General features: G+C 40.8%; 1 protein-coding gene across 2 annotated transcripts in view; it reads left to right on the forward strand.

Moving 5' to 3' along the window:
* Mllt3 (MLLT3 super elongation complex subunit) overlaps positions 1-13936 on the forward strand; it is a 250155-nt gene that overhangs the window by 234386 nt on the left and 1833 nt on the right. For both annotated transcript variants that reach the window (XM_055629509.1, XM_055629515.1), the window contains exons 8-10: positions 1185-1284; positions 6867-6938; positions 8198-8269. In XM_055629509.1, coding sequence (XP_055485484.1) covers positions 1185-1284; positions 6867-6938; positions 8198-8269 — 244 coding nt within the window. The remainder of the gene's footprint in view (positions 1-1184; positions 1285-6866; positions 6939-8197; positions 8270-13936) is intronic.

The following is a 13936-nucleotide window of genomic DNA, read 5'->3' on the forward strand; positions in this document are numbered from 1 at the left end:
ACACACACACACACACACACACACACACACACACACACACACACACAGTGAGAGAGAGACTCATGCCCTGTTTATGTGGTTTTCCCGAGCTGCTGTTTAGCAGATCTGGTTAGCTGCTTTGCTACCTACCTGCTCTCTGTCCCATCCAGAACCAGTGTGGGTTGGATCGCATATTTCACTCGTTCGTCGGTTGCCTGATGTGAATGTACCTTAGGGACGTGTCTTTGTTTCCCCATCTGACACGCACTGTTAGCACCCCGGCTCCCTGTAACATTTGATCTTCGGAGCACTTGTGCAGTCTCAACCGTTTAATCAGTTTAAATACTCAGCCTTCCACTTCAGTCAAGCAGCGTCTGCAAGCATCGCTTCAGCAGAACACTTCATTAATGTAATTTAGTTAAGAAAACAAGTTCCATCAGTTTTTGCTAAAAGGATGTCCCAGTGTATCCTTTTTGTTTCCTATCTTGTATCACGTCTGCCTGAATATATAATAGAGCAAGGATGTGATTGCCTATTCAGAGTGAAAGAAAAACTGCCCTGATTTCTATAGCATTTGCTATCTCTGAGGAGAATATTACATCAGGTTACTGTATAACCAGAGAGGGAGCAGAAGCTGAAGCGCTTTGGAATGAGGGCATACATTCAGATGAGAGGAAGAAAGAACAGAACCTTCTCCTTTCTAACTAGGAAAAAAAAATCATTTTATTAGGAGTAGAAAAGATAAATTGGAGAGTGTGGTATTTATAATTGTCTCTAGATGTTGAGAGATACTTTAATTTTTCTGGAACAGTGATGTATAACACAGTTTGTGTCCAGGCTGTCTTTCTAGTACTTGACTGTATCCGTGTTTAGTGGTGGTGACAGCACTGAATGAATGGTAGTTTTAGAATGTTAAGCTTTCCACAGTAGGTTAGGTGGTGGCTGAGCACTAACCTTAGGTTGCACTTCCTGGCTTTGAACCCGGAACTGGGAGACACATATGTCCACATCCTGCTTTATTCAGTTGCAAAGATGGAGATCGTGTCAGTGGTGCCACCTGATGTGGGCCCAGATCTAAGCAAGTACCAGCAGCTGTGTGTTAAAAGCAGCCTTTCAGTGGTAATGTTTGCATTCCTTGCTCTTCATGACACTTGACTGTCGTATGTCAGTGGTGGGGCTCGTGACTTTTCAGTTATTCTTCTCAGGGTCAGCTTGAGTGACGGCAGTGACAGTGAAAGCAGCTCCGCCTCTTCACCCCTCCACCATGAACCCCCACCACCATTGCTGAAAACTAACAACAACCAGGTAAACTCTGGGCTTTGGACTCAGCAAGAATCTCTACAACTATATGGAATCATTTTTACCTGGTGTATAAATGTTTTACCTCTGAATTTTAAACTAAGTCCCTCTTTATTTTAAGCAAATGGGAATCCGCAACCTTAGCATTAAGCACACGGGGTAAAAGCACTTCTGTGTTTGCAGGATGAGTGTCCGCCATTGGGTGTTTGCAGGAAGGAATGGTGATACAAAACATTGCACGTCATTCCTAAGTTCTGTGTATTCTATCCCTAGGTGTAAATAGGTGACTTCGTTGGGAAGAACATGGCTTTTAGGACTAGCCTGGTTTGTCTTGTGGGGGATACACTTTATGCACCCCCGTTTCTTCATTAAATGACGTTAGCACACTGCAGATTACTGGGAGGATGACAGCGTGTGTAGCAGAGTACAGCATCTGTCTGGTGCTCAGTTTGTGATCGTCATTACACCTGCTCGGCCTCCGTTACAATAATTAACAAAACACAGAAAACAGTGAGCATCACCGTACTATAACTTGCTCTAAAAGGAAGCTTATTAAGTTGATAGTCAGCTCAGAATATAGATATTTGGATAAGGTCTAAACAGAATTCTGAAAAACTATGCTGAAGAGCTTGTTGTAAATAAATGAGTAAGATTGGAAAATTTTCATTATTTACTAAAATGAGCTTTTTTCAAGCATCATGATTATTTTAAACAAGTGTCATGACTGTTCATTGAGTTGATACTCTTTACAATAAGTTAGTCTTATCTTTTTGTGTAGGCAGATTTTCTATGACCTCTGCAATGATTGCTTAATTGAAGCTGCCATATGAACATTAACGTGAAAATTAAAAGAGTTGCATTTTCTAAAATTATTCCATTTCATAAGTGTTACACTATTTAAAATATCTTGCCACTGAGTTTAGTGACCTTTGTTTTAGTTGGAAATGCTTCATCACAGATGCGAGGATATTCTCTTTCTTGTGTTTTGTGTAAAGAAGCAATGCTTACTTAAAATTTAGAATTCATCATTTATAAAGTTCATCTGCAGCCTGAATCCCCCACGGCCGGATAGGAGCGGTCCTGCATTGTTACAGCTTAGCTGTATGTGGTTACTGTCCTACACAGGGAAGGAGTCCAGCTTCCTCATTCTCGTCCTGATTTTGCTGTCCTAGCCTTCCCTGTCTCAGCTACCAGCCATGCTCTTTATCTATTCTTGCTTTGTAGCATGGCTGCCTTCTGCCACAAGCCAAGAGTTCCAGAGGAAAGTGTCATGGCCACTCAGCTGAGGAGAGCTAGCTGAGTAGATTCTTTTTTTAAAACTCAATTTTACAAACTTATACTTTAGTAAACACTAGCAAAAGAATTGAATTAGGACCCTGATATATTTTATATCTAATCTAACATCATATAGGCATTATTTGTGCTTTTTGGGGACAGTGTATCAGAATCAGGATTCTTGCATTAGGAATGTGAAGATTTAGGCACATTGGGCATGCCTGTGAGCGTTCTAGTCATCCTCATTATGTCTTCCAGGCACTGGGATCAGACAGTTTGCCATGTAGATATGGCTCCGGCAAGCTCTTATTTTGCCCTTTGTCAGTGAACAGTATTGAACTGAATTTGGGAAAAGTATAGATTCTTAGTTATAATTTTTACCTGTCTAGCAAACCAGACCAAACAAATAGTGTCATCTATCTAGAAGGGTAAAATACACTGTATCTGATTAAATAGTAATACCACTTGGGTTTTTTTTTGAAATGTTTATTTGATACAGGTAGCACCTCACATGCATATCATCATCCTGCCGATAATGCTCAGTTGTGGGTCACTCTCTGAGTGCACCTGTGATGTAAGAAGAAAGTACAGATGTTTTCAGCGCTAGCTAGTCTGGAGGAGGGCATTACATACAACAGAAGTGCTTACTTCGTCATACCTATGTCTTAGAGCTTAGAGAATGAAAGGGGTTTTGAAACTTTATTCAGTAGTGATTGCTTATCTTCAAATCACCTGCTGTGGGGTCAGGTGTGATGAGATCCTTTTAAGTAAGTGTTCAGAGACATTAAAATATACATATATATCAGTAGTATTCTGTGTTACGGAGCATGACACCAAAAATTTCTTAAAACCTCCAAAGTCACTTAAATTTTATTCTGGAATATTTCTAGTATTATAGATGAATGTGGAAGGGAGGTAGACTAGAGAACTCGTATGTGCAAGCATGGGGAGGTATAGCAGTAACTAAAATTTCATATAAAATAAAAAGAATGAAGAAAACAGGAAAGGCCTGATTTTAAAACCCCTGACCGTTTCCCCCCCTCCATATCCATCAACTGTTGTATTAGTTAGCTTTATATTGCTGTGGCGAAGTAACGACTTCCTTCACAAGCAGTTTCAGGGTAAATCGTGTATGTTTGCTCACTGTTTCAAAGGTTTCAGTCCGTGGTCACCTGGCTCCATTGTTCTGGGCCTATGATGAAGTCGAGCATCCTGGTAGGATTCCTGTGCTGAGCAAGTTTCGTGTAAACAGGGAACAGTGTGGAAATGTTTCAGATGGGCATGGAAATATGATATACCCTCCAGGGACCCACTGTCTTCAAACAACCAGATTCATCTTCTCCATTTCTGTCACCTTACAAAACCTATCAGTGGACACCCATGTATTGATTAAGACAGAGCCCTTATGATACAGTCACGTTCTCACGTCCCCACACCTCTAAAACATTCTGTAGCAGGAACTAGGCTTCCACCACAAGTGGGACATTGTGCCTGCCAACCTGTGAAACTGCCCTCTTCTCATACTTGGTAATGATCTTGCAGCTCTGATTAAAGTATTAGACACAACAGAACTGTCTTTTGCCCCACCTCAGATCTCCCAGGGTCTACGGAAGGGAGGGGGTGTTAATTGAGTCAAGGATTTTCTAACTGCTGAAGAAAGAACACAGCCACATGCCAACAAAGCAAAGAAGTTAACAGAAGTGTCATTAGACGTTATTAATAGTGGATAGTGTAGAAAATCTGCCAGTAGATAATCCATCTGCTGCATGATTGACCTGTCATTTCTCACAAAGGGATTCAGAAAAGTACAATCTTAGAAATTTGATTCCCAAGCCACATCCTCAGACTAAGAAGGAAGCACCACGAACAGCGCTTGCTCTGTCTTCAGAGAACACCGGCCACATCTGTTGGTGGTTTAACTTAGTGGTTTCGGTGGCTGTTTCCCTCTACTCAGTTTATTGGTAAATAATAAAACATTTTATGATCATTTAATCAAAGATTTTTTTCTTCCCACCCTGCACACACCATGTATAAATTACTAGCAAACAACAAACCCCTACCTTTTTAACAGAGTGAAAGACGGAAAGGGGAGATGTAAGGATTCCAGGGAGGAAGTGCCCTGCTGGACCCAGCTAATATTCACAATATCGTAAATCATCTGCCTGCCAACCATGGATGAAATTCAAAAGAGCCTATCCAGTTAAACTGGTTTGAAATAAGCCTGTGGAAGACAAGGTGTTGTACTTTTATATTCTGGATTTAGTCCCTGAAGATAAGAAATGATCATAAATAAAACAATTGTCTTCAGCATGGCTCAGCTCTCTCAGAATGAGGTTTTGACAAAGCTGTTTATTTTGGAGCAAGGAGAGATCAAAGAAGGAAGATTAACTGAGCCTTCTCTGGGCAGGCACTCAGTAACTTGAGGCGGGTCACTGACACCCGGGGCCTTTGTTCCTGCTACCACAGCCTCAGAAGAAAGAAACTAGGATTTCAATGTATTTTGGCCTTCTGTGCACTTTCGGAATGTGTGCGGCTGGACTTAAGCGCCCAAACGGTCTACCTATTTTCCGCTTTGAAGAGGGGTTGCAAGACTGCCCAGACCTAGCCTGTGAAGTTCCTTTGCAGACATAGCATCTTCAGACACTTGGGGAGAAAGGAGTGGGGGAGGGGGCCGTGGCAAGGAGGGGCAGATGTGATGGGAACAGATTCAGTTCTCTGAAACACAAGGCAAACCGGCAGGGCTGTTTTCGTCTTCCTGCCTCAAATCTCGGCCAATTGTCTCTGTGTGGCCCAGCCTGGCGCTCCGTTGGCCAGGAGTGCCATCTACTGACCTACTTACTCCAGGTCTCCATGCTGATTTTCCCCTTGAGGTCTCATTTCTAGCAACAATAAAGAGAAGGAAATTGCGAATGCAGTGGAGAATTTTGAGCATATTAAAAAGGATTGCCTTGCCTGTGCTATTCGGTAATTTCCTTCTGTTGCCAGAAGGGTAGTATTTTAAGTCAGCCTGGCCAAATCAGTCATTTGCTTATTTTAAATGTTAAAAATGAAAGTATAAGCGAGAATCTCGGGGAAGACTGTTAGGATGCATTATTTTGAACTCAAAGAGAAATACTTTTATTTAGGATTATTCATTCCTGCCAGAATGCCATGGTTCTATCATCCCAAATAGAACACACATTTATTAGTAGCATAAAATTTTATGACTGAATGGAAATCCAGACATTATCTTGTTTGTCTCTCTCATTCCTCTTTGGAAACCCTAAGATGTTAAATGATAAGCGAAGTCATCCAGTCCCATGCTCTTGTTAAAACAAATTAAAAGTGAACATATTCTTAAGATCTCTTCTATGCCGTATAGTAGACAGGAAACAAAGCTGTGAATTGAATTAGAACATAAAACAGCATAGGGAAGAGTAGGAGGAATTTGGGACTTTTAGAGAATAGCCTCAGCACTTTCCTCTTTGATATTAGTTTCTGATTATAGGATTGAGGTTATGATGAGAGAAAAATAAATTGCTTTTAAATACAATTATCCTCAGTGTTTTCATGCCAGGTCCATTTAAAAATATTCCTCCCAGAATTTTCCAATTTCGAAGGTCCTGTGTAATGAATCAGTTGCATTTATTGAATCAAAGTATTCTCTTTGTTAATTTTGAGCAAAGTTCTCTACTCAGTCTTCTGAACAGTATGTGAAGCTGCTGCTCGTGAGTTGAATTACAGTTGGTCCAGATGAAAGGAAAGGCACTTGGCATTGTATCATACATAATCACATCATTTCTTCAACCATAACTGTTTCTGCCATCAAAGGATCCCAGACCATAACTAACTGATGGCCACCTTCATTCCCAAAGCTGCGTCAGCTTAGTGGAGTAAGCTAGTAGCATCTGAAGAGCAGGTGCTCTAGAGGGCAAGGGCTATTTTGTCATCCCTAGCCCACCAAGTGCCAGGACTTCTGCTGAAGCTGCAGAATAGGCAGGAAAGAAGCCCTGCCAGCCAGGACTGCAGTCTCAAAATAACTCAGCTGCTATGCTGAGCATGAGTGCTGTCAGGAAAGAAGAGCACCCTGGGAAGCACAGATCAGTTTCCTTATCATCAACGTTTTTCCTAAGTTCTCCTGCTCTGAGTCAGCATTTAATATACCACTAATTATTTTCCGGGGCGGGGGGGGGCGCACAAGATTAGAAAGAGGGAAAATGTACAGAGAAATGCTATTTGGGAAACAGTGTTATTGTGCATTTTGAGTGCCTTTTTATGTGGGTAGCTAGAAGGTGCTTGAAATGAAATTTACTAGTGTTTTCTTTGATCCCTAGATTCTTGAAGTGAAAAGTCCAATAAAACAGAGCAAATCAGATAAGCAAATAAAGAATGGTGAATGTGACAAGGTAGGTTTCCAGGCCATTCCTGGGAGTGCTGTAGCCTTACATGTCTTTGTTTCTTTGTGTTCCCCTCATTCATTCTTGCTGGATCTCCTCCCATCTCCACCAGAAGTAACCGAGACTCCCAAGTCAATACTTCATCCCTATGCTTTGTAGTTTGTTTCTCTCTGTCTTGCTTTTTTTTTTTTTTTTTTTAATTTTCAGCATTAAGCATGGCCTTATGTTAGCATTTTTTCGTGATCCCCACATTACTAAGGAATTTCAGGCATATCACATTGGGATATATGAAGTTTGTGGTGGCAGAGGTGATAGAGCAGATCACATCCATAAATAAATAAGACACCTGGCCCCTATGCAGTTCGCTTTCACAGTCTGAACTCTGACTTCAGGACTTCGGTGAAAAGCCTGTCACCTGTTCTGGGTGGGGTTTTCATGTCAGTAGCTCCCCTTTACCTTTAGTATAGCATGCCCTCAGCTAACAAGGACTCATTCCTCTGAACATATGAGGGAGAGCTTCAGCTGCCCTTGCAGGAGAGCTGTTCGACCATAGAGCTAATTTGTGTAGTGATTTTTTTGCATTTCGTAGGATATTCTGTTCTTTAGTTATTTACTGGCACTGTTTATGTAACCTTTGGAATACCTGAGAACTCTTTTATCCCTCTTATTAAGAGAATTTCCCAACACAGTATGCTTTGATACTTCTATGTTTAAAGCGAGGTGTTTTTCTTTGTCTAAAATTTTCTGAGATTAAGAATTAAAAATGAAAACAGCCTCTGCTATCGTTAGTTTAAACTAATGGGGTGGCCTTAGACGCCCACACTTTCTTGTAGGAAACTGAGCCTACTGATGTGAGAGCAAATAGGCTCAAGAATCTCCCTGCCCCATTTTTAAGGCGGGTTTGACAAAGGTTAAAAAAGAAACTTCATTGGCAGGAGCCTTTGAGCACCGAGTCCATGTAGCCTAGGACAAGATGGTAGAGTTAATATTTTTTTAATATTAATTTTATCTTAACATTTGTGTATCTGTCTATCTGTCTGTCTGTGGTGGGTATGTGCACATGAAAACACGTGCATGTGGAGGTCAGAAGAGGGTATTGGCTCTCCTGGAGCCATTGCAGCCACCTGACATGGCTGCTGAGAACTGGACTTGGGTCCTCCGCAAGAGCAGCACGTGATCTTTACTGCCAAGCCATCCCTGCTTGTATACTCTCACTCAGCAACTGCTTTTTAAAGTTTTGTTCTTTGGGGCATACCCTTCTCTTTCAGGCATACCTAGATGAGTTGGTAGAGCTCCACAGAAGGTTAATGACACTGAGGGAAAGACACATTCTACAGCAGGTGAGAAATGCTTTTTAGCACAACCCTATCCCCAAACCTCAAGGCCTAGTTGTCCTGGGCTAGTGTGGTAGCACTTGGAGGCCACAGCAACCTCACACCATTAGAATGAGAACTCTGCCTACAGGGATATTTGGGGAGGACTTAAATATCTGAGGCTACTCCGGTGCTCTCTGAGGAGCTCGCCCACACTCAGAAAAGTTGAACGCTCATGGAACTGATACCAGACATGGTGCACCTTCCTGCCAGTCTGTGGCATATATGTGCCATGCTGAGAGAAGGCTCAGGTCAGGGGAATGCTGAAACTGTGGAGACCAGGCTTCTGGTTTCATGGGAAAACAGTGATAAGAATTTGAGTAAAGGGTTGTAAACATTTGTGATTCAATTTGGTAACCTTGTGCCAACACTATTCTACGGAAAATAAATATTTTTTTTATTTCCCTTATCTTGTACAGCGTACATTGTATTATCATGAACTCAGTTGTGGAATGCTCATAGCATGAGGAAACTTCTATTAGTACAATGTGATGTTTTGAGAAGATAAGAGGGGTGGTTTTAGTTTTTGTACAAGTACAGTCCATGCCTTTATTCCATTAACAGTGGCTATTGATACGGTAATATTTCTTTACACATGGGAGGCCATGTATTCCAGATTCCATGGTAGATTTGTCCATTCCTTCACTTTAAGTTTTTTATTTATTTATTTATTTTACTACTGTAAAATGACTTTAAATTAGTACATGTAACTCAGTGGCATATGAACTCTTTTTTAAATGTTGATAGTTGCATTTATATTCTGTGTACATCTCTGCTCTTGTTGGTCTAATAAGTTTTTAATATACTTTGTCTATAGACCTCTGGTTATTATTTTTTATTTGTTTGGGTTTGTTTTTCTGGCAGAGCTCTGGTTTTTAATTGTAGATAAGTTCTACATTTTGCATTTCCTTTTAAACGAGTGTAGATGGAGGAGCTGGATTTGAGTAACTAATAAGGCATGCCTAGTCATCCCATTCATCTCTCACATGACCAGACTAGCTTGGTTCTAGACACATTTGAACACCAGATTCCACTCAACTCCATCAGGTGGTAGCCTGTTTGCATATCATCTATGTATATCTTGCCATTATTCCTAATCATTTCCGGGTTACTTCTTATACCTAATTCAATGCACATGTCATACAAGTCATTGTTATCCTATATATTTTGAGGAATAATGACAAGTTCAGTACAGACAATTTCCCCCCCAAGTATTTTCAGTACACAATGTGTTGTATCTGAACACAAAGAACCCGGGAATACAGAACACGAGCTATACTTTTTTCAGCTTTCTTTCATAGGTCAGAAAATTGCTCACTGAGTAAATGCTGGCGATATATCTGGTAGCTGATCTTTCTGTCTTGTTCCCAAATAACTGTAAGTCACTGAAGAACAGTTGTCAGAAAAAGCTACTAATGCCTAAACCAGGCCCCGGTTGTAGGTTTCACAGGAAATTAAGACAGGTTGCTTGGAAGAGAAGGTTGTTGGCAAGGTCTCACTAGGAATACCATCCCCATTAATGTTCTTTATTTTGACCTTTGGAAGAACTGTGAGTGAAGGTGGCTTACGTGAGAATTGCATTCAAGTGGATTACTTTAGTATTCTAGAGGGAAAGAGTAATATCTATGAATTTTTAACCTGGCATAAAGGCACCCCAGGACACACAGCATTTCACCCTAATTGCATTCCCAGGCCAGTTGAAAGCTCCTGTCTTTGGCCATTTGCCTTGTAATACAACTGAGGCTTGTGATTCTGATACCATGATGTATGGCCTGTCATGGTTAACTGCTTAATTAATTCATATTGTAAAACATAGCCCAGTGGAGGGCTGGTGCTATTCTCCACCTTGAAGGTTGCTCATCTGGTGAGCATTCCACAAAGTCTATATAACCTCCACTGTACAGAACTGAACATCTGAACCAAAACTTCTGCAGAGGCCAGACTAGCATCCTTGGTTTCTTCCTAATGTATCCCTGTTCCAAAAGTCTATTCTGACAATTTTGTTTTTCCCACAGAAACTAGTTAGTAGCATTACTTTACTCTGGGGGCATGCTGTTCTGGCTCTCAGTATCTAATTTCATGAAAATAAAGTAGTAGATCAATAGAGACTATATTATTAAGTCTTCTTCCCATTGGGTAAAAATGCTGTAGACTCAGTCAAAGCAAGAGAGTGAGTATCTAGCCTTGATTAATAATTTAATTCTTTGTTAAACTACGCATTTCATATTTATTTTCAAAGTAAGGTTGTACATTTCTGTCCTTCTTAGTAATTCAGCCTGGGTTTGCATTGTATTACCTAAAGAAAAAAAATATATATATAATAAAAATTATATATATTCTTATATTCATATTATATATATGAAGAAGGGGGAAGATGAGAGGGGAAGGGACTGGGGAGTAAGCAAAAAGAAGGTTAAGAAGACCATGGTTTCCTCAAAGGAGAATTTAACCAATTTTGATACCTTCTAGTTTTCTTATAGAACTATCATCAATGTTGGTGGGATGAATGGCATATTGGAGTATTCTTAGCAACACAGAGAACCTTCTCTTTGCTAAAAATAACTACTTCTATTTGGGGAATTACCTGTCACATCCTAAAACCCCTTATAGACTCAAGCCTGGTGTCCTTCCTGCTAACCCAGGTAGGGCCATAGGCTCTCATGTGGTAATAAGGTTTCCTGTGTGCAGATGAGAGACCCGAGTTATAACAGACCAACTCCATTCTAGAGAGAGAAAGTCAAGCACAGATTGTCCATGACTTTCCACTCTGTGAGCAAACACTTTGGGGAAGAACCTGCCTTGGTATTTGAAATATATAATCAGACTAAAATTAATGTGCCTACTTGTTTATAATTAAAAATGGCACAGAAGGGGGAGTCACAGAACTAGCAAATGGCTCTTAGTTGTAACACATAACAACTAGCATCGTCTGTGTGGTACCCTCTGTTCCCACTTAAAAAAAAATGCTGATATGGTAGGAAACAACCCATCACAAGTATTTTGAAGAATGAGCGAAGCAGTTTGCAACCTTCTTTTCTCACTCCGACATGTAACCTGTCCTCCTGTGCTTTTCTTATGGGAACTACAATGTGCAGCTTCATAGTGACACCACAGTTTAGCCACACCGCATCAGCAGACAGGACATCCCTTTAGAAAAACAGAGTGTAGTCCTTCGGGGATTAGTAGCATGCTTTCAGGAATGTGGCCTATTTGGTTGAAATAAAACATGCTAATGCCGTGTCTCTGATGCTCTGGCCTCAGGAGTCCTGAAAAGGATTGTGTATCTTTCCAGAGCCTTCCCTTAATTTAGGACATTAGTGCAAGCTCTAATTACGCAAACCATTAATGCTGCTCTTGTCAATGAATAGGACCAAACTCTCCCGATGCTTTTACCGTGGCCACTGCTTTAGGTCTGTGCTTGTATCTACCTTGATGTGTTTTCATCAACCGCACAGAAATGCAGGGGTCTTTTGTTAGATCCATCAGCTCCTGTTACATCTTTGTGAATATGCTATAGGAAGGGTGAGGCCTGGTGGCACAGCAGGGATGGGAGGGCAGCTTGTGAGTATTGGAAACCATTACTATACTGCAATTGGTTCCCTAGCAGCCGGAGTTTTTGACTGATTTAAAATTAAGTGATTTTCTCCTACAGACAATTCTCATTGTCCCCTTTTCAATTTATTTCTAAGTAACTTGTAAGTAACTACACTGAGTCATAGAAAGCTATTTTCCTGAGAGGGTGGGTTCCCTGTCATTCAGGACAATAATAATACAAATAAAGTCAAATGCTGGGCTCTGCTCACACAGTTCCACGTTGTGGCTTTAGGCACTTCAACAACTTGGATTTATCTCTTCCCTCACCTTAATCCTTTCTTCCTGAAACCTTCAATTATTAAAAAACAAATTAATTCGCTTAGCCTTTTTGAGTTTTCCTCCCTCCATTTGTCGTGCTTAATTTGCTTTAGTAGAGTGGAATGTCTGGCAGTGAAATGAGGGCAGTAGGGGGATGCAGTAAGTCTGACAGTCCTGTGGTGTTCACTTCCTCCAACAGGTAACCAAGGGCGCATTTCTGTTTATATGGTAATTGTAGCCATGATGTCTGTAGCAAGTGGTAGTTGCATCTTACGTGATCCCGGACAGCCTGCCACATGTAACAGCCTGCGTGCTTTAGCCCGTCTTCCAGATGAGGACATGGTGATGTTCCCATGGTGTTCAAGTAGTGAGCAGTCAGGTCTCCAAAAGCCAGGCTCAGGACCCCCTCTCAGTGCTTTGTCATTTACCTACTGTCCGACTGGTTGTGGGCACTTCGGACTACTTGGCATTTGCCTCCACTGTATATATTTCTAATTATAGTAGCCCTGAGAAGTCTATTTGTTCCTGTTCTGAGCTGATTATTATTATTTTGAGACAGACTCTTGCCATGTAACCCCGCAAGGCCTTGAACTTGCAAGTCTCCTATTTTTGTCTCTTGTGAGTTAGAATGATAGGCATGTGCCACAATACCCAACTTCCTCTAATAAAATATACAAGTTTTCATTGGGTTCATATTTTTTTCTATATAACATAAGAAAAAAAGATAACTTAATCATGAAAGAATTCTTTTTTTTAAAGAATTCTTTATTCAATTAATTTTATCTTTGCATATACTAAGGATCTTATTTCCTTGAAAGGTTTGTATGTGTGGAAATAGCTGTGTTTGTGTCTCTGCATGTGTTGTATGTGCAGTAACATTCTTGAAGTTCTAAATTATTAACCAATATATCCATTTAAGGTGTTTTGTGTTAATAGGTAGCTTTCTTGTTTGTTTGTGCATTTATAGAAATAATCGGGGTTTTGGTTTTTTTTTACTTCTGTCAGAATCTCAGTCCCATAGCCCAAGTTGGCTTTGAACACATAATATTCATGCCTCAGCCTCCTTGAGTGTCTAGCTGATTTAATGAGTTCTTGTTTATTCTTAGATAAGTGATGTGCTTTAACAATAAGTGGGCACGTCCCTCCTAATGACCTTCTAATACATGTAATAGAAGACTGGGTAAAACAAGTGAGTAAGACATTCTCCCTGCTTCATCCTCAGCATATAGCAGAAGGCCTGGAGCCAAGGAATCCGGGCTCCGGTGAGGGCTTAGAAGATGCCACCAAGAATGCAGGCTCTGTCTCTATTCTGCCTTCTTCATGTGTTCATCTTCTGAGAGATGAGAAAGATAGCCACTGTGCTCCCAAACACGTATCGTCATTATAAATAAGAAAGACAGAAGGCATGTGCCCATTGTCCATGACCTTCTCAAGAGTTTTTCTAAAAGACTGGCAACTTCTGAAGAGTGAATAGTAGCGTCTAAAAGTGCTACCAGTGGGTCAAGGGAGACAGGCATTCTAGCTGAGTGTGTTTTCCACTCTCAGGAAATTGGTAACTTTCAGAAGTGGTAAATGCATGTTAGCTCCTCAGTTTACAGGGTCTGTCATGCTTCCACAACCAGAGTGACTTGTTTTATCACTAAAGCCAGGGCTCTGTCTCCCAGAAATAGTTCTAGGGGTCAGATGACACAATCAGAGCTCAATCTGGAATTGGACAGTTAATTGGATTGAGGGGTGTGTGTGTGTGTGTGTGTGTGTGTGTGTGTGTGTGTGTGTGTGTGT

The sequence above is a fragment of the Psammomys obesus genome, unplaced genomic scaffold, assembly GCF_907164565.1.
Source record: "Psammomys obesus unplaced genomic scaffold, mPsaObe1.curated_primary_1811, whole genome shotgun sequence".
Lineage (NCBI taxonomy): Eukaryota > Metazoa > Chordata > Mammalia > Rodentia > Muridae > Psammomys > Psammomys obesus.